General features: G+C 38.9%; 7 protein-coding genes across 13 annotated transcripts; 5 read left to right on the top strand and 2 right to left on the bottom strand.

Moving 5' to 3' along the window:
• The first annotated feature begins 314 nt into the window (after window positions 1-314).
• Window positions 315-2,210, top strand: LOC9305422. The gene is made up of 3 exons (XM_021017387.1): window positions 315-904; window positions 1,209-1,232; window positions 1,674-2,210. Exons 1-3 carry the CDS (start codon window positions 712-714, stop codon window positions 1,973-1,975), a joined length of 519 nt encoding a protein of 172 aa, XP_020873046.1. The 5' UTR covers window positions 315-711; the 3' UTR covers window positions 1,976-2,210.
• A 569-nt stretch (window positions 2,211-2,779) lies between these two features.
• Window positions 2,780-5,544, top strand: LOC9305421 (calmodulin-binding protein 60 F). The gene is made up of 7 exons (XM_002869304.2): window positions 2,780-3,163; window positions 3,393-3,468; window positions 3,567-3,625; window positions 3,700-4,184; window positions 4,294-4,454; window positions 4,536-4,739; window positions 4,858-5,544. Exons 1-7 carry the CDS (start codon window positions 3,066-3,068, stop codon window positions 5,443-5,445), a joined length of 1,671 nt encoding a protein of 556 aa, XP_002869350.1. The 5' UTR covers window positions 2,780-3,065; the 3' UTR covers window positions 5,446-5,544.
• Window positions 5,545-6,082: 538 nt separating this feature from the next.
• Window positions 6,083-8,052, top strand: LOC9303390 (CRS2-associated factor 1, mitochondrial). Its single transcript, XM_021017386.1, has 5 exons — window positions 6,083-6,704; window positions 6,896-7,023; window positions 7,163-7,388; window positions 7,475-7,602; window positions 7,733-8,052. The coding sequence occupies exons 1-5, from the start codon at window positions 6,155-6,157 to the stop codon at window positions 7,925-7,927; spliced, it is 1,227 nt and encodes a 408-aa protein (XP_020873045.1). The 5' UTR covers window positions 6,083-6,154; the 3' UTR covers window positions 7,928-8,052.
• Window positions 8,053-8,056: 4 nt separating this feature from the next.
• LOC9303389 (protein ABHD17C) lies at window positions 8,057-10,595 on the bottom strand. The gene is made up of 5 exons (XM_002867271.2): window positions 9,347-10,595; window positions 9,201-9,237; window positions 8,855-9,091; window positions 8,715-8,762; window positions 8,057-8,634 (listed from the first exon to the last, which is right to left on the bottom strand). Exons 1-5 carry the CDS (start codon window positions 9,646-9,648, stop codon window positions 8,374-8,376), a joined length of 885 nt encoding a protein of 294 aa, XP_002867317.1. The 5' UTR covers window positions 9,649-10,595; the 3' UTR covers window positions 8,057-8,373.
• Window positions 10,596-11,478: 883 nt separating this feature from the next.
• Window positions 11,479-14,157, bottom strand: LOC9305420 (chloroplast envelope membrane protein). The gene is made up of 7 exons (XM_002867270.2): window positions 13,273-14,157; window positions 13,032-13,117; window positions 12,758-12,931; window positions 12,503-12,617; window positions 12,273-12,370; window positions 11,965-12,100; window positions 11,479-11,847 (listed from the first exon to the last, which is right to left on the bottom strand). Exons 1-7 carry the CDS (start codon window positions 13,912-13,914, stop codon window positions 11,779-11,781), a joined length of 1,320 nt encoding a protein of 439 aa, XP_002867316.1. The 5' UTR covers window positions 13,915-14,157; the 3' UTR covers window positions 11,479-11,778.
• A 103-nt stretch (window positions 14,158-14,260) lies between these two features.
• On the top strand, window positions 14,261-16,841 carry LOC9305419 (plastidial lipoyltransferase 2). Of its 7 annotated transcripts, none has more exons than XR_002330402.1 (8): window positions 14,325-14,477; window positions 14,584-14,848; window positions 14,934-15,084; window positions 15,174-15,500; window positions 15,744-15,938; window positions 16,057-16,128; window positions 16,273-16,505; window positions 16,596-16,841. XR_002330402.1 is itself a non-coding variant. In XM_002869302.2 (4 exons), exons 1-4 carry the CDS (start codon window positions 14,347-14,349, stop codon window positions 15,491-15,493), a joined length of 867 nt encoding a protein of 288 aa, XP_002869348.1. In that variant the 5' UTR covers window positions 14,261-14,346; the 3' UTR covers window positions 15,494-15,669. The 7 variants fall into 7 exon arrangements, 1 of the variants encoding a protein (XP_002869348.1); XR_002330400.1 differs by having other exon boundaries at window positions 15,174-15,509; XR_002330398.1 differs by having other exon boundaries at window positions 15,174-15,545.
• On the top strand, window positions 16,800-17,486 carry LOC9303388 (ethylene-responsive transcription factor ERF015). The gene has a single exon (XM_002869301.2). The coding sequence runs from the start codon at window positions 16,841-16,843 to the stop codon at window positions 17,402-17,404; it is 564 nt and encodes a 187-aa protein (XP_002869347.1). The 5' UTR covers window positions 16,800-16,840; the 3' UTR covers window positions 17,405-17,486.
• The last annotated feature ends 208 nt before the right edge of the window (window positions 17,487-17,694 follow it).

Raw genomic sequence — 17,694 nt, 5'->3', positions numbered from 1 at the left:
ACCCGAAGGAACATCTGGATAATCATCATGGTAATCGTCGACGGGGTCATGGTCACATATACGTTCACACAACATGATATCAAGTATTCTCTCCCTTCTCTCTTCCGGACCCATACTATCAGGAAATCCCTCATAACGGTAGTCAACTTCGTCATAAGGACATAATACGAGTCTACCATCATATAATATTATTTCAGTCGACCAAAGGGATTTGTAACAACGGACCTTTATTATAATTTCCGACAGGTTGCTTTCAGTTTACGAGTCACACCCATAGTTAGTCTTGACATAATGCAAGACTGATACAGTAAGATGTATAATTTCTGATACAAATGGAAAATACAGTGCCATTTAGGAAACAAAAAATAAAAAAGGGTCAAATTGTAAATTATTTGAAAGAGCTGTGTGAAACAAATGAAAGTATTGCGCCTTTTTGGAAAGGAAAGATTATGGAACTCGAAAGGGTAAAATCGTAAACAATTAGTGTTACAGTGATTACGTGAGAAATATGCACCACCGACATCTGAATCGGACTCATCAAAACGTGGTCGTTTTACTGTAGTTTCTCCGCGTTTGGTACATCACCACTTGTATGTAGCTGTGTTCTAATTGGGATTCTTCGTTTCTTTCGCTGACAGTGTTTTCTTACACACTAATCACCATTGTTGCTGCACTCCCGACTCCGATTCAGCATTTTGTTCTTCCGAAACGATGGCTCGTCGATCTGGAGATTGCATGAGATGTCTGGTGATTTTCGCGGTTGTATCAGCTTTAGTTGTGTGTGGACCTGCTCTTTATTGGAAATTCAACAAGGGTTTCGTTGGATCCACTCGTACCAACTCGCTTTGTCCTCCTTGCGTTTGTGATTGTCCTCCTCCTTTGTCTCTTCTCCAGATAGCTCCTGGTATGCCTACCTTTTTTTCTTTCTGATTGGATCTTGATGTTCCTCGTTTTATGATTGGATTCGTGATTACAAGTTTGTCTTGTGAAATTTAGCTCCTTTTTGAGTAATGATCATAATTTAGAGGTGCCCTTTTACTCGAATTTCGATTTGGTGAAATTTATTTGGATCTTGCTCTGAAGCATCTGATTTTGTTTGGTTTCAATATTGGATCTTTCAATCAAGCTGTCTCTTTTACGTTTGATTTCAGTAAGAAGGAATCTCGACCTGTATATTGTTTAACAAGTCGCTTTTTTTTCTTTTGCAGGGCTTGCAAATCTCTCTATTACAGGTTAGATCTCGATTCTGAGCTTGACTTTGTTTAGCTGCTATGCCTTTGTTGTTTCCTTTATTGTGTTTTTATCATGTTACAATATGGTTTGATAGTTATTGAGGAGCTTTCATTTCTGTCTAGGGAAGCTATCTGTAAGATTGGTTTCCTCGTAATTTCCTTCTTTTTTTCAATTTCATCATATTCCTGGTGTTTTCTAAGTCTAAAATCTTACAAGTCATTTGATGAATCAGTAGTCATTTCCAGTCCCGATAGAAGCTTGATGGCAGAACAGGCTTGTCTTTTTCTCACTGTTACTCTGATGGTTCTGTGTGCTCAAACACAACCATTTTATCAATCCCTTTCCGCATATAGTTTTTTTTGTTTGAATTCTCTTGTCAAGACGTGGCTTTCGTTGGTGCTTGATACCGGAAAATGAATTATGTCTTGTGTTATGAACAGATTGTGGAAGCGACGATCCAGAGCTCAAACAAGAGATGGAGAAGCAATTTGTGGACCTTCTGACTGAGGAGCTGAAGCTGCAAGAAGCAGTTGCAGATGAGCATAGCCGTCATATGAATGTTACCCTTGCAGAAGCTAAAAGGGTTGCATCTCAGTATCAAAAGGAGGCTGAGAAGTGCAATGCCGCCACTGAGATTTGTGAATCAGCTAGAGAGAGAGCCGAAGCTTTGTTGATCAAGGAGAGGAAGATCACTTCTTTGTGGGAGAAGAGAGCTCGGCAATCAGGTTGGGAAGGTGAGTAAACTGATTGCACTTCTCAGTCTACCTTGAAGAGTTTCTCTCTGAGAAATCGAATTTTCGCAACTCTACTCAAGTAAAGGAAATTGTTTAATTGTCAAGGCAAAGTCCTATCTTCCACGTTTCTCTATATATGTAGTTTTTGTTTTGTTTTGCCCTTGGATCAGAATGTAGCTAAAGAAAGGCTTGGCCTTGTATTAACTTTTCTTCATATATAATTGTCCATTTCTCTACCATGAAGTTTCACTTGCTTCTCTTGTTAGATAAGAAGTCGTTATGTATTTTATGGTTCATGTTCATTGGCAACCCCAAACCATCACATTCTCAATAACCAAGAACTAAAGCAAAGAGTGAGCTTAATACCTCAGCTAAACAAACCCGAGCTTTCTAAGCTCGGGTTATCTTGGGTTTGTAGAATGTTATTTCTCTCTGAAGTCTGTGAGTTGGTTCGATTGCATTGTAGCTAGATTTGGACTGTAATATGTATCATGTCTTAATCTAAAGCACAAGAGGATCAAGAGAATCACTTGGACTCTGTTTTCTTCTTTTTGCTTAAAAACCTAACAAAGACTGTTTCAGACGTCAAGAAACATGAGAGTTTGTGAACAGAGAGAAGAGCTGAGAAGAGACAAAAATTGGAGAAGTCAAACGCACTTAGCCTTAGGTTGACATAATTATGATCGCACCAGGTCTCACGCGGTTTCGATTTTCAATATTCCTTCATTCACAAAAACAGCTGTATTTATTTCTTTCTTTTTTAGCTTCAGCCATTAAAGTAGTCGGTTTGCATTATTCTAATATTCAGAGGGACAGAATCCATAAAAGCCTTAGATCTACGGCTAAAAGAAACAGATCTCGGTTCAGTGACTCCTGCAAACCGTCCACTCCATGTGCATTGTACAAAAAGTTCCATAAAGAAAAGATAGCTATTAGACTTTGGTTCTAGATTCAACTAATCTCTGTTTCTATTTTTTCTGTGTTCTTCTCCGAAGCTTCCATATTGTAGGACTTATGCTCTTTTCTCCTACTTAGGAACGTGCATTAAATTCATATCTATCTAGGCACAGAGATTGTTGATAAGTAATCGTACTTTAAATGGAAAATTCCATGAACAAGAGAGGACATGGACACAATCAAGAACATGCAGACAACTTGCCAGAACCAAAGAGACAGAAGCTTCCTGCTTTGGCAAGGTAACTCATATTTTACGTGTTAGTGTGTCGTAAATTTAATTGTTTTGGCTATGATTCTGAACTCTTTTTGGGTTGGACCTTTTTTTTATTTGTTCATTAGTTACACTGTCCAAAGAGCATAGAACTGTGGAAACATCTTGCTTTTCAAATTTTCGATAGTCTTGCTTAGCCTCGCAAGGCCTCAAATTTTCTCAGACGTTTTTGTATGAAAACAAAAACTGTTTTACAGTGTCATAGTGGAAGCTGTCAAGGTAGATAGTCTGCAGAGGCTTTGCTCGTCTTTGGAACCATTATTTCGAAGAATTGTGAGTATGATATCCTATTTCGAAGTTTAATTTCCACATAAACCAAATCTTGAGAAGCCTGTTGTGTAAACTTGGTAATGGTGTCGATATATGGACAGGTCAGTGAAGAGGTGGAACGTGCCTTATTTAGATTGGAGAACTCGAAATCTATTTCAAGGTACTTTCTCTAGTTATTTACCATATCCTTCGCTGGACTGGTTCCATGATCTTTACATCAATTTGAGTTTTCAGATCTCCAGAACCGAAGAAGAATCAAGGCCTTGATGGAAGAAACCTGCAAATTCGCTTCAGAACACGAATGCCTCCTCATTTATTCACAGGTGGGAAAGTCGAGGGAGAGCAAGGCTCAGCCATTCACGTGGTTCTTATAGATGCAAACACCGGAAATGTAATCCAAACAGGACAAGAATCAATGGCAAAGCTGATTATTGTCGTGTTAGATGGAGACTTCAATGATGATGACGACGAAGATTGGACGAGAGAACATTTTGAGAGCTTTCAAGTGAAAGAACGCGAAGGGAAACATCCCATCTTAACTGGTGACAGACATGTGATACTTAAAGAAGGTGTAGGAACTCTTGGAAAACTTACTTTCACTGACAATTCGAGCTGGATTAGGAGCAGAAAGTTTAGACTTGGTGTTAAGGCTCCATCGGGGTTTCACATTCGTGAAGCTAAAACAGAGCCATTTGCTGTTAAAGATCACAGAGGAGAACGTGAGTATCTTAAAACTTTGGAGAGACTTGATTAGCAGAGAGAGAGAGAGGGTTTCTTGGATTGTCTACCTGAATCTTGGATTATCTTTTGGCGATGTCTTTTTTGCAGTATACAAGAAACATTATCCACCGGCTTTACATGATGAAGTCTGGAGATTGGATAAAATAGCGAAAGATGGAGCGCTACACAAGAAGCTACTAAAATCTAACATCGTGACTGTTAAAGACTTCCTACGGATACTCATGAAGGATCCGCAGAAACTAAGAAGTGTATGTGCACCTTTAGTATTGTGAATATCTACACAAGAAAATGATTGTTTCTTGCTGATGTTCTTGGTGTGTGTTTAACAGTTGCTTGGGAGTGGAATGTCAAATAGAATGTGGGATAACACGGTGGAGCACGCAATGACCTGTGTATTAGGTGGGAAACTTTACGTCTATTACACAGATCAAACACACGAGACCGGTGTTGTCTTTAATCATATATATGACTTCCAAGGCCTAATTGTCAATGGCCACTTCTTATCTCTGGAATCTCTTAACCATGACCAAAAGGTAAGCCATTTGTCTGTAAAGCTAGCTTCCTTTTTCTTCTTCCCCCCTAGAATCTGCAGTCTCTTAAGATCATACTCAAAAAGTGATTTAAAGAGTTGAGCTTTGTGCAATTCAACAGATTTCTGCAGACATTTTGGTGAAGACAGCTTACGAGAACTGGCATAAAGTGGTTGAGTATGACGGTAAGATGTTGAATTGCTTACCAGTTGCTAAGAATGAAATAAAAATTGCTCAGAACCATCAAACGCAGCAGAAGACTCTGCAATGCCAACAGACTGCGAATGGCTACTCATGGGTTCCTCAGCATCTGATAGAGTATCCTTTAGTCCAACAACCTTGCAATCAGTTACGAGACTACACATCGATGGAGAGTTCTTCGGTTTCGGGCTCATACAATGGAGGCCTTGAAGATATGTTTACGGAGGAAATTCGAGCGAGGAGTTCTGAGATGCTGGAGACCGATGACATGCACAGATTGCTGAAGACATTTGGGATATCAGGCGGGTTTGGTCACAGGGATGAGTCCAGTTACTGTTTCAGTGATCGGTATGAAGCTCAGATAGATAAGGGTTATAAGAGAGAAGGAGGTAGAGGCGCAGGGAAAGCTGTAGTGGGATGGCTTAAGCTTAAAGCTGCATTGAGATGGGGTATCTTTATACGCAAGAAAGCTGCAGAGAGGAGGCCTCAGATTGTGGAGATCGACTAAGAAAGTAATATCAAAAATTCGGAGAGCTTTTCTTTTGTATAAATAAACTTGAAGCAATTACTTGTCTCAGTGTAATCCCGATTTAGCAATTACTATGTATATACTCAAGAGTTCATCTATTATTATACATTATCTCCACACTTCAATTAAAAAGAAAAATTAAGGATATAGATGATGAGAATGAATTTAACATTGCATCAACTTACTTACCATTATATTTTGGAGTAAAATCTTAAGACGTGGAAAATCGACGTGAGATGCCTGGACTAGACCATCATCTGTTTCAGAGATATTAAGAGAGCTTGTAGACGGCTGGTCTCCTCCAACACTCATATCAAGAACATATGTTTCGGTTAAAAAAGCCTCCCATTCACTTTTTTTAGAGATCATACGAAGATAGGTTGCGATTGCATGAGCCGGATTATCATCTGCAGAGATATCAACAAGAGAGGTTGTGGTTGTAGATGGCTGGATTCCATCAGTTTCAGAAAAGCCAGCTCCTTGGTTAGGCAAAATTCCGAGAGCTTTTCTTCCAAGGGCAGGGATTAGTCGGCCGATTTTAAGTCAAAACTTCACTAATGGGCCGTCTAATCTTAGGCCCATTTTTGGGGCGGAGCAAGTAGAGAGAAGAAACAACAAGTTCCTTCTTTCCGATTTCTTCTTCTGTCTCTCTCTACTTGGTGGTTCGTCGACTTCGTAGAAGCAAAATATGTTCTTGATTCGTCTCTCCCGCCATAATCCATCCTCTTTCACACTTCTCACGCGCCGCCTTCACGACCAAACAATTTCCTCGTCACGACTCCGAGACCTTTACAATTTTCAATCACCGCCGCCTCCGTTGTCGTCGTCAGCCTCTGAAAATCCTGACTTTAACCAGAAGAACAATAATAAGAAGAAGCCAAAGCCGCAGTACCGTCCACCTTCTTCGCTGGAAGGTGTGAAGACGGTTCACTCTGATCTTCCGTTTGATTTCCGGTTCAGTTACACAGAGAGTAGTTCAAATGTGAGGCCAATTGGCTTGAGAGAGCCCAAGTATTCACCTTTTGGTCCTGACCGGTTGGACCGGGAATGGACCGGTGTCTGTGCGCCGGCGGTTGATCCAAAGGTAGAGTCTGTGGACGGAGTGGAGGATCCGAAGCTGGAAGAGAAAAGAAGGAAAGTGAGAGAGAAGATCCAAGGGGCATCACTCACTGAAGCCGAAAGGAAATTTCTGGTGGAGCTGTGTCAGAGGAACAAAACTAAAAGACAAGTCAATCTTGGTATTCGTTTCTTCACTCCTTATTCATGAGATTTTGTTAAACGGGGAAATTTGAACGGTGTCTTTTTGTCAAGAGAAATATATTTCTGTGTACAAATTTCATCTTCGTAGTCACCAATAACGAATTGATTCTTTGTCTCTTTTGTATACTGCTATCTCTATGCTAAGTGGTTGCTTTGGGGCTATGTGTAGGGCGAGATGGTTTGACTCATAATATGCTCAATGATATCTATAATCATTGGAAACATGCTGAAGCGGTACGGGTCAAATGTCTAGGAGTCCCAACTCTCGATATGAAGAACGTTATATTCCACCTTGAGGTATCGTCTTTTATGAATCTGCTTTGAGTATATGATTTATGTTGTCTTGTTTGTCTTTTGATCCATGTACTTTTTTAGTCTTTAGCTATTTGGGGGATCTAAAGAATGACTCTTACAACCGTGTTGCTTGTTGTTACAGGACAAAACGTTTGGCCAGGTAGTCTCTAAACACTGTGGTACCCTTGTGTTATATAGAGGGCGAAACTATGATCCCAAGAAAAGGCCTAAGATCCCATTGATGTTGTGGAAACCTCATGAACCGGTGTACCCTAGGCTGATTAAAACAACAATTGATGGTCTAAGCATCGATGAGACCAAAGCAATGAGAAAGAAAGGGCTAGCGGTTCCTGCCCTGACAAAACTCGGTCCATACCTTTTCCATGCCTTTTTATTTCTAAATTCTGGTGGTATCAATATCCTTAATCACTTTTACCTGAAAATTTTGTTTCAGCCAAGAATGGTTATTACGGTAGTCTTGTTCCAATGGTGAGAGATGCTTTCCTCGTGAGTGAATTGGTACGGATTGATTGCTTGGGACTAGATAGAAAGGATTACAAGAAAATTGGAGCAAAGCTTAGGGTGAGATGTTTCTTCCTGTCTCTTTCACTTTTTTTGCTGTCCAACTTCATCTCCTGGTCAAGCCTTGGAGACCTCTTTACTGCTTCAGGTTTCTGTTTGAACAAACACTAACATCTAAGTTTGTGTGAAGGATTTGGTCCCTTGCATCCTGGTGACATTTGACAAGGAGCAGGTCGTGATTTGGAGAGGTAAAAACTATAAGCCACCCAAAGACGATGATGAATATTCGTCCTTCATTCATCGTGAATCTTCCATAGACTCCGATGGCGATTTAAGTTGTAGCAGAGGGGCTCAAGATTCTCCAGGCGAGACAACCAGAACCTAGGATGATTTAGTACTCTTGATCCCAGATGTATAGTTATAATGTGAGAGTAATTTGTGGTAATGTTTCTGGAGAATCCAGCCTTTTGACAAATTGATATAATTAATCCAAGTGGCTTACGTAATGTACTTATTTGTCTCGCTAAGGAACACTAGATAGGTCGAAGAAAATGCTGATTACATCTTTTCTATGTTGCTTCTCCTACAAGTAATGATGTGTTACAGAAACCCCCAAACTTGGTGCTACATTTTTACAGGAGATTGAACATCGAGCAAATACTCAAAAGCAGGGCAACATTCTACAGTGAAATACCTCACTAGATGATCTCTGTTCCGCCGTTGTCTGTGACCGTGTGTTTAGCATTGGTTTTGATCACATTGAGGAAATGACTCTGCACATGCGATGCCAAGGAAGGAATCTACCAAACCAAATGTCTTGTGATTCTGCTACTACCTTTTCCCGAATTTCAAGCACCGATTGTGCTTAGTCTCGGTTATACTAGGCTCATTAGTTAGTTGTTTGGGCGGTGGATTGGTTAGAGAGAGTTTCTCCATTGCGTTTACGAACTTTTTGAGGTGCTTGATGTACTCAGGGTAAGTCTCGAGGTTGCAATGCCCTCCTCCCTTCACCCATAATGGATCGTACTTCTCCTTGGCCAGCTCCCACAATCGTTTCCCGTGAGACAAATCAACAATCTCATCATTTGTGCCCTGCAGCAGCTCATCACAAATCAATTAGTACAAATATCAACAGAATGGAGAGTCACAAGATCTAAAAAGCTTTTACATACATGAATGACAAGGACTTGGGAGTTGACATGGCGAATCTTGTCTATGTTCTGCAGTAAGACATTCAAAACAAAGAGATGAGACAGGACCAGAGTATATATCTACCAAACCAAAGACGCATGTTTTGTGTGTGTTTTCGTACTTTGAATATATCGAACCAGAGCGTCATTTTGACAGGATAGAGGACTCTGATTCCAGAGAGAATGGCGCTGTGAAGAACAACTCCTCTAAGCCTCTTCAACCGAGAAGCCATGTGCAACGTTGGACCGCTTCCTACAGACTGTCCGTACAGAATAATCTCCTCTTGCTTGATCCCATAATCGCTCCTCAAGCAATTGTACACTGCCTCTATGTCATAATATGTGTTGAATTCAGACGGCTAAACCAAAAAGAACCGGAAGAAAAAAGAAAAAAAAGGTCAGAAAACAAAAACATCTGAGTAAATCACATTAAGGTTTTATAATTTTGAATGATTTCTCTTTTGTTACCTTTCCTGTTGAAGCTCCATAGCCTGAATAATCATAACTGTTTAAAAATGACATCAGAACATTAAAAAAAAAAACAAGTCAAATGTAAGAATCTAACAAAAACCTTTTAAGTTTTTTTTTTTTTTCTGTTGTGTTTAATGATATACCTCATGATGTTGACGCGTAGATGAGCACGGAGCTCGATGAAGAGCTCGACCATTTGGCCAAGATCAGCAGCATTACCATGGGAATAGAGAAGCGTGAATCTCGCAAAAGGGTGTCTCCAGAACGTGGCAACAACTTTGTTACCGGACTTTGTGGTGAGCTGGTGGACTTCCACGTTCTTGTCCGCCGACACTCCGGCGAAGACCAGCTTCCCTGTCTCGTCATCCTTCGTTACGCCGTATGTTGCTGGCTCTGGCGGGAAGAATGCGAACTTGGCCGCCACATTTGACGTCACATTACCCATTTTAATCAAAATCCAACAAGGAGGATTACAAAAGAAGAGAAGGAGAAAACACCAAACCCAAAATCTCCCTCTCTCTTTCTCTCTCTCTTTGTCTAATAAAAGAATTATTAAATTGTTTTTTTTTTGTTGTTTTTGTTGTTTTTTTTTGTTGGGTGGGTTTGTGTTAACTTGTTGAGAGGTAAGAAAATGGAGAGAAGGTGGAGGAGGAGAGAAGAAGGGTCCGAACTTGTCGGGGGAAAGAAGAAGATATGAGCTGTTTTATGAAACCAACTTCTACACCTCTCTTCTTTCTTTTTAGACTTCATGTTTTTTAAAGGGGTTTTTTATAGAATCATTATTAAATCTTTAGATTCTTAGGATTTAATATATATGAGTCTATGATAAGTAAGAAAGAAGCTAGTCTAGATTTTTTCAAAATATAAATGGTAAATGTCACACAATGTTTGAAGAATCCTCGTGCATGGTTTGGTAAATTCTGATGGCGTAATACAAAAATTCCTTTTTGTTTAGGTCAAAATGAAATTCTGTTTTATGTAACAACTAAAAAAATTGGATTAAGTTTCTTAAAACTTGTGTTCATCTTTAGGTGATGTCATATTTGATTGTGCTTGTGCCTTGAAATGAGAGTTTCACATAAGAACGAAGGGCTAAGATTTGGTCAAAGACTGCAAGTGATGGCTTTTAATGGGAAGTGTTGTCAGAGAGTCAGACATTCCTCCATCTATGTCTATTTTTCTCTTGCCTCCTTATTATTTACCTAAATTATCTTTAATACCACTTGTTCTGTTTTTTTTTCATTTTGGTCACGTTTTCACTTTACAATTTCCTGCCCCAGTTTTTGTTTAAAGTACAATAAAACAACAAAGAGACATTGTCTTGTTTGGACAAGTATGCTTTTTATCTCTGACACGATTCTGTGTGCTTTGGACTTCGTCAGCTTCAGATTTTGACCAAAAACTATTAGCAAATGGTCTAAACTAATGATGATTCAGTTTAATTTATTGATTTGCCATAACAAAATGGGGCAATTACAGGTCTATAATAACTATTTGCAGAGAGTTCGTTGTAGATAACTTTTTCTACAAAGGTATCTGACTGATCTGCTTAGAGTTAGAGATCTAGTAAAGAGTAAACTAGTAAAAAAGAAGAAGCTACTACACTAATATAGTCCATATACTCATTATCTTTGCACATGCAGGGATGCTTGATATAGCATATATACGTGTATATCCTACATACAATTCTGACGTATGTGCATGACTTGGTCCAAATTGGTGTAGATCTGTTGTTTGGTGATAACTATATGTATATGTTGATGAGATCTCTAATTAGTATAAATATATTCGTATTCCATCATTTTTTTTTAATTTTTTTTAATTTTTTTTTTTTCGTATTCCATCATTTGTATTACACTCTTTATCATCTTTTGGAATTAGCTTCAACATTATATGTTTTTCAACTAACTGTTTTGATTTCTACTTTTATAATATTCAAATATTAGTATTTAAACTTTGGATAAGTGAAAGATACCACTTTAGCTTTTTGCTAATCAAAACATTGTACATTTCTTTGCATGGTCAGCTTTGAAGACATTGAGAGGTTGGTCCAAAAGAGAGAAAAGTGTCTTCAGTCAACAAAAGCATGAGAGAGTTTTGTGTGGAAGTTTGAGCTCTTAAATCTTAATCATCAAATCAACCATAAAAAAGCAAAAAAGAAAACCCAAGACACAAGTAAAAATGAAGACGAGACTTGTATAATTCCTTCACTACTTTTTGTATTTTCATATCTAATTTCTTTTGAACACTTTATGTAACAGTAATACGATTAACATATGTAACTTACCATGTGAAGATTACTATTTCAAAAGTAAACGTAGGCCCAAAGCCCAAAGGGCTTCTTTTGTAGGTTTGTTTATTGTGTACATGACAAAGTATACTGGTGAGAGAGCCAGCAGCTTAGTCTCTCAATTCGTTCACCAAAAATTCAACAAAAAAAATTAAGATCAAGATGAGTGACAAAAAAATAGCCTATGTTTCTCTTATGTCTATATGAACGTAAATAAAAGCTGAAGAATGGTTTGTGTGATAGAGACACAGAACTCGAGTGGAGGGTTTTAATGGTGAGTACTACTCAGTGACGTTTCATCTCCTGGAATATGTTGGAAACTCTCGGAGACAGTCTTGGAAGGAACTTAAACAGCTGCATAAGAAGAAAAAAAAACAGTTGGGAAATGCAGAAGAGATAATGAGCCCAGAACAAGAAACAAAGGAGAGACACAGAAATCAAAAGAGGATAAAAAAGGAGAAAAGAAGATACCCAGAGCTTAACACAAGCGTCCATAATAACGGGAACTAGGCAGATAAAAATGGTAATAGTAGACTGCTCAACTTCGAGACCATAATGTTCCATAATTATCTCTAACAATGTCTCCCATCCAGATTCAGAATGGTACCTATAAAGAGAAGCATTAAGTTATATACCTTCATTGCACAAACGGGCTATTGACAGAGCCAACCTATCGCTAATATTAGGTTATTGGAACACTAACAACTTTGATTTAACATTTGTTATGAGCTTTATTTCTGGTGTTTGCTCTTAATGAAAGCAACGATTTGGACATTTACCCCAAGAAAATGTCGGTGATTAGGATGATGAGAAATGCCTTTCCCGTGTCTGAAATGTTGTTTATGATTTTATACCCCGTAAATTTCAACAAGGCTACCTGAAAAAAGTTCATGCCGTAACCGAAAAAAGGCAAATGTTAAACAAAATGGGTTTAACAGATAGCAGCTTGAAAGGAAACTTAGAATGCCATTCTAGGTGGGCTAAATCACGGTTGGAAACGGAAACTTACTCTACCCTGATTGGCGTACAGAAGAACAAACAAGGAGATCCCAAACACCATATCAGACCATATGTTGGCAAATGCTTTCCGGTTCTCTAATCTCCACTCATCTCGCAGCTCCAAACTGTTGAAGAAACCAATGGGAGGAACACAAAAAGAAACATAGTGAGGCTATGCGTGGAGATTAACTATCTGGTACAAGATCAAGATAGGTTTACAACCCTTGACATCAAAAGAAAATAAAAATGTGGAGTTGAGTCTTACGCTTTACCCCGCATCTCCCACCATAACTCATCGTCAGAAAGAGGAGGAGATTTGCCAATCTCAACTTCGAGACGGTACCTAGCTTTTTCTCTATTAAGTTCCTTTACCATTTCTAGCTTCTGATTACGTCTCACATCAAGCGCCTGGGCAGCAAGTGGTACAGTCTTCACATATCTATAAGTAAAGGCACGGAGTAAATAATTAAACTGGGGACTAACACAACGTAAATAGAGACATAATCTGGGGAAATTAACAGAAAAAGTGAAGAAATCACCTGTCTAAGAAGGGCATAAGTACATAATCATGGGACAAAAAGTCTAATGCCCATGGAATGAGGATTAATACCGCCAAAAACTTTGCCTGTAAAGAGTTACAATGTCAATGAGCATTGATCAATCATCAGGAAGAACATTAAAATCAAATAACAAATGGACTAAGAATCACACATATCATCAATTAAAGAACAAGATCACAGAGAGAGCTATGTAGCATAGTGAAACTATCACATAACTCACCGATTTTGAAGAAGCATAACGGAAAACACGGTCTTCGTATAGAATATCTTCCTCTTCTGCTCCTAAAACCATATCCCTCACCATTTTAACCAACCCTCCGTCTGGAATTGTCAATTCATCGAGCTCTAATTTGTCGTCACTTCCTTCACTACCAGCAGAGTCTCGGCTCCAAGACTCAACTAAACTATCATCTGAATCCACAATCCAATCCTCCCATTTCTTGGTCACATCATCAACAACACCACTATCCCCAATCTCCTCCTGACCTTCCCGTAGCTCCACAATCGCCTCAGCTCGTCTCTTCCAAGTCTCGAATTTCTCTTCATCAGACATCTCATCATCCTTTGCAAGCTCAGAAGTCTCATCAACAATGTCCTCGTCCCTCAAACCAAGCCAATTCCCATCATCATCAAAGAAAAACCTCTGCCACCAGCTTCTTCTCCTCTTATTATTACCCGTGTGACTGTTATTATTCTCCGCACTGGGAACAAATCTCCAAAGCCTCTTCCTTCTCTTACCCCACAACGAAATCGAGTCACAAGGCTTGTAACGAAGAAAAGACGAAGATGATTCAGGAACTGGGTTTTGACTACTGAATGATAAGCAGTGGCATAAGACCATTGACGAGCTCATCAAGGACATGAATCAAACCCAACATTGTTTGGACTTTAATCTCAAAGCAACAAAACAGATTCTTCAACGTAACCCAGACAAACCAGCATATCTTTCTTTGTAAATTATACAACTTCACAAAGCCCTTAAACACGAAATTCGGTGAAGATAAGAATTAGGGTTCTTCTGCCCAGAAAGTTACCGAGAGAGAGAACCAGAAGCAGACCCCAATTGTGGATGATGATGGACCAGATGATAGATAAAGCCACTCTTTTTTTTTTTTTGTTATCTTCTTCAAATTAAGCATGTAAATATCTGTTATCCATAAAGATTGCTTTTATTAAATAATTATTTTTAGGGTCAAAATTGTTGTTTCCGTCGTTTTTGATTGGCTAAAATTGAATTACTGTATATTTCAGAAATATATTTAAGTAAATTCCATTTCTTCTTAAGGACCGTGTTATGGAGTTGCTGAATGGAGTAGAAACTCTAATTTCGGGCCTTCATCATCACCATCGTACTAACGCAAAGAGAAACAGAAGAGCCAGATCTGTCAAGATCTTAAACTCAGGGAATCATCAAATCCCCAGAAAGTAAAGTTTACTACTTCTTTGTAACTCACTGGCTTTTGCTCTCTTTTTTGTTCTGTTTGAGGCATTTTAACGAACACCTTCCGTGCAATCACTATCAATTTTGCAGGTGCCAGTGTTTTGATCTTTACGACCAATTGGTTCCATACAAGAACGCTTGGTCATGGCAGAAGAGCATTGTCGAGGAGAAAAAGACATTGATTGATAGAAACCAAGACTGCCCCGATACAGTGATTTTATTACAACATTCTCCTGTTTACACAATGGGAACTGCTAGTACAGAGGATTATCTCAATTTCGACATAAAGGATGCTCCTTTCGATGTTTATCGAACTGAACGTGGTGGCGAAGTCACTTACCATGGCCCTGGTCAGGTAATAATGTCAACAATGCATTGAAAGTTTGTGTGTGTTTCTTATGAGCTCTTCAATCTGATAATAGATATGTTTGGGAATGTAGCTAGTTATGTATCCTATAATCAATCTTCGAAATCACGAGATGGATCTTCATTGGTACCTCAGGATGCTTGAAGAGATTGTCATCCGTGTGCTTTCCTCAAGTTTCTCCATTAAAGCTTCTCGTCTTGACAGTTTAACTGGAGTTTGGGTTGGTATGTCTCAAATCTCAAATGGATGATTTTGTAAGTGAGCTAATATATATTGCGAGATTGATTTATTTTTGTCTGCAAATGGTATATAGGTAGCCAAAAGGTGGCGGCGATAGGTATTCGTGTGTCGAAATGGATAACATATCATGGTTTAGCTCTTAATGTCACAACAGATCTAACACCATTCAACTGGATAGTTCCATGTGGGATTAAAGACCGAAAAGTTGGAAGCATAAAAGGCTTGCTTGAAGATGGAGAACACGGAAAGGTTGATGATTTGACGTTGATTCATGTAGCTCACGAGTCTTTACTAAAGGAATTCTCTGAAGTTTTCCAGCTTCAAATCGAAAAGCAAGCAGTTCCAGATCCTAAAATTCTGAAAGCTGAGCCTTTCAAACGATTGGAGTGCTAAAAGGAAGGTGTTATTGGTAGAACATAATCCTGGCAATCTCTATACCATTCTTGTTAAGTTTTGAACATAAAACATCTTATCTACATAGAAGGTTTTATTGGATATTTGCGAAATTGTCTGATTCTTGTGGATGATTGTGTGAGATTGGTCTATCTACTTCTCTTTTGCTCTGTAAAGATTTGTGACTTAAGGGTTTTTGAAAAGGGTTTAAGACATTGCTAGTTTCTGAACACATCCTTCCCAATTTTAGGTCTCTTTGGTAGTGAAGAATCGTAGTAGCTGGAAACCAAATAGTTACTCGCCTAAGATTCCGTCCTTCGAGCCCCTTAAGATGGTGCATAAAAATCAGTTTGTATCCGAATTTTCCAATAAGCATATTCTTGTGCGTGCTGCATTTTGTCATTTGCTGTAAGTGAAGGCCAAGCCAATGCGTTAAGAGAGAAAGGTAGCAATTACAGTAGTCTGATGAATTCGAATCTGTTGAATTAAATGCGTTTGCCCTGTAGAAAAATTTCCATAATTACATGATATTTACTTAGATGAGTAACCTGTCTTTTTTGCAGTTTCCACAGTTAACCTGTTTGCTGATGGAGATCCATGTGCTAAGTATGACCATCATCAATGATCCCTTTGCAGTTAAGTATATAACTATGTAATTGCGATTATATGATCCTAGTTAATGTTTCTGATATCAGAAGATCTGCAGAGCATTTTACCTTTCTTTCCCCTCTTTCCCTTTTCTCCAGTTTGATTCGTTCTTTCCATTTTATTGTCGTTAGGCTTGGTTCCTCGGATCACAGGAATACGACAAGTGGAGCGGTTCCAATTGTTTCCAGCAAGTGATGTCGATCTAACTTAATGCTTTCACCGCTTTTCTAGTTAACATATGGAAAAAAAACATTAGAACTTTTGCTAGCTTTGGATTGATCGATTGGTATCTTCAGAAACTGCGGTGGTTCGTACGCGTGTCTCAACTTGGGAAAAAAAACGGTCATCTGACTTTTAATAAACCGTAAGTTCTTCCTCTCCTTTTTACTTTCTTTTTGCGGTGTCTCTCCTTTAAGAAACGTATGCTTGACAAATAAATTGGCTTTTACCTTAGTAGTCGATCCCCGCGGATGCAACTCTCGAGGAATCTACTACGCTGGCACAATCGCAATTTCTCCACTGCCACGTGCTGTTGATAAACATCGCGTGCCTCTCCATTTCATCTCCACCTGCTCCATAGTTCAACACAAATGTTCTTTCTGCTTTCGATACCCTTACTTTTCAGTTTCCACAGTCCCTATACTTGTGCATAAAACTGTAAAACACTACTCTGAAAATTCTGCTTCTGTTAGGGATATAATGCCACCCTCTCCTCCTAAATCTCCTTTTATGAGCTCTTCACTGAAAGAAGCTCATGAAGATAGCAGATTTAAATGCTATAGGGGTGTCCGAAAGAGGTCGTGGGGCAAGTGGGTGTCTGAAATCAGAGTTCCAAAGACTGGAAGACGAATATGGCTAGGTTCATACGATGCTCCAGAGAAGGCAGCTCGAGCCTATGATGCTGCTCTGTTCTGTATTAGGGGTGAGAAGGGAGTTTACAATTTTCCCACTGATAAAAAGCCGCAGCTTCCAGAAGGTTCTGTCCGGCCTCTGTCCAAGCTCGACATACAGACAATAGCAACAAACTATGCTTCATCAGTTGTGCATGTACCTCCTCATGCCACCACACTCCCGGTAACAGCCCAGGTTCCCTCTGAAGTTCCTACTTCCCCTGATGTATCTGCTTCTACTGAGATTACAGAGATAGTCGATGAATATTATCTCCCAACCGATGCAAGTGCAGAATCAATATTCTCAGTAGAAGACTTGCAACTGGACAATTTCCTCATGATGGACATTGATTGGATAAACAATCTAGTCTGATGTGTGACGTCACTTGCAGTGACATTTAGCTTTAATATTGTTGAACTACCAGTTACCTGTCTCTTTATTTAGCATCCTTGTCTTTTTTTTTTTTTTTTTGCCAGTATTTAGCATCCTTGTCTTTGAACTTGTTTTGTTTAGCATGCATTTTGTTGTTCTTGTTTTGCATGTGTATTCTCTTTCTTTCTTTTTTCCCTCTCTGCTGGACTTCATGAGATGTTGAATATGAATGAAATGATTAGGAGTTGGCGTTCATACCTAAATCTGTTAATGCATTTCTTTTTTATATC

Source organism: Arabidopsis lyrata, assembly GCF_000004255.2.
Source record: "Arabidopsis lyrata subsp. lyrata unplaced genomic scaffold ARALYscaffold_7, whole genome shotgun sequence".
In the NCBI taxonomy this organism is placed as follows: Eukaryota; Viridiplantae; Streptophyta; class Magnoliopsida; order Brassicales; family Brassicaceae; genus Arabidopsis; species Arabidopsis lyrata.
The sequence above is the reverse complement of the archived record's forward strand: the minus strand, read 5'-3'. Positions and strand labels throughout refer to the sequence as shown.

What these genes read in the sequence shown, in the direction of transcription:
- LOC9305422 (XM_021017387.1), top strand. Translation starts at nt 712, where the DNA reads ATGGCTCGTCGATCTGGAGATTGCATGAGATGTCTGGTGATTTTCGCG. An exon ending in TCTTCTCCAGATAGCTCCTG is followed by an intron (nt 905 to 1,208) that starts GTATGCCTACCT and finishes TTTCTTTTGCAG; the next exon opens with GGCTTGCAAATCTCTCTATT. An exon ending in TGCAAATCTCTCTATTACAG is followed by an intron (nt 1,233 to 1,673) that starts GTTAGATCTCGA and finishes TGTTATGAACAG; the next exon opens with ATTGTGGAAGCGACGATCCA.
- LOC9305421 (XM_002869304.2), top strand. Translation starts at nt 3,066, where the DNA reads ATGGAAAATTCCATGAACAAGAGAGGACATGGACACAATCAAGAACAT. An exon ending in AACTCGAAATCTATTTCAAG is followed by an intron (nt 3,626 to 3,699) that starts GTACTTTCTCTA and finishes TTGAGTTTTCAG; the next exon opens with ATCTCCAGAACCGAAGAAGA. An exon ending in CTCTTAACCATGACCAAAAG is followed by an intron (nt 4,740 to 4,857) that starts GTAAGCCATTTG and finishes GCAATTCAACAG; the next exon opens with ATTTCTGCAGACATTTTGGT.
- LOC9303390 (XM_021017386.1), top strand. Translation starts at nt 6,155, where the DNA reads ATGTTCTTGATTCGTCTCTCCCGCCATAATCCATCCTCTTTCACACTT. An exon ending in ACGTTATATTCCACCTTGAG is followed by an intron (nt 7,024 to 7,162) that starts GTATCGTCTTTT and finishes TTGTTGTTACAG; the next exon opens with GACAAAACGTTTGGCCAGGT. An exon ending in AAATTGGAGCAAAGCTTAGG is followed by an intron (nt 7,603 to 7,732) that starts GTGAGATGTTTC and finishes GTTTGTGTGAAG; the next exon opens with GATTTGGTCCCTTGCATCCT.
- LOC9303389 (XM_002867271.2), bottom strand. Translation starts at nt 9,648, where the DNA reads ATGGGTAATGTGACGTCAAATGTGGCGGCCAAGTTCGCATTCTTCCCG. An exon ending in ATGGAGCTTCAACAGGAAAG is followed by an intron (nt 9,092 to 9,200) that starts GTAACAAAAGAG and finishes TTTTTGGTTTAG; the next exon opens with CCGTCTGAATTCAACACATA. An exon ending in TCTGGTTCGATATATTCAAA is followed by an intron (nt 8,763 to 8,854) that starts GTACGAAAACAC and finishes GTCTTACTGCAG; the next exon opens with AACATAGACAAGATTCGCCA.
- LOC9305420 (XM_002867270.2), bottom strand. Translation starts at nt 13,914, where the DNA reads ATGTCCTTGATGAGCTCGTCAATGGTCTTATGCCACTGCTTATCATTC. An exon ending in CTTATGCCCTTCTTAGACAG is followed by an intron (nt 12,932 to 13,031) that starts GTGATTTCTTCA and finishes CTTTACTTATAG; the next exon opens with ATATGTGAAGACTGTACCAC. An exon ending in ACGCTTGTGTTAAGCTCTGG is followed by an intron (nt 11,848 to 11,964) that starts GTATCTTCTTTT and finishes CTTCTTATGCAG; the next exon opens with CTGTTTAAGTTCCTTCCAAG.
- LOC9305419 (XM_002869302.2), top strand. Translation starts at nt 14,347, where the DNA reads ATGGAGTTGCTGAATGGAGTAGAAACTCTAATTTCGGGCCTTCATCAT. An exon ending in AATCATCAAATCCCCAGAAA is followed by an intron (nt 14,478 to 14,583) that starts GTAAAGTTTACT and finishes TCAATTTTGCAG; the next exon opens with GTGCCAGTGTTTTGATCTTT. An exon ending in CTTACCATGGCCCTGGTCAG is followed by an intron (nt 14,849 to 14,933) that starts GTAATAATGTCA and finishes TTGGGAATGTAG; the next exon opens with CTAGTTATGTATCCTATAAT.
- LOC9303388 (XM_002869301.2), top strand. Translation starts at nt 16,841, where the DNA reads ATGCCACCCTCTCCTCCTAAATCTCCTTTTATGAGCTCTTCACTGAAA.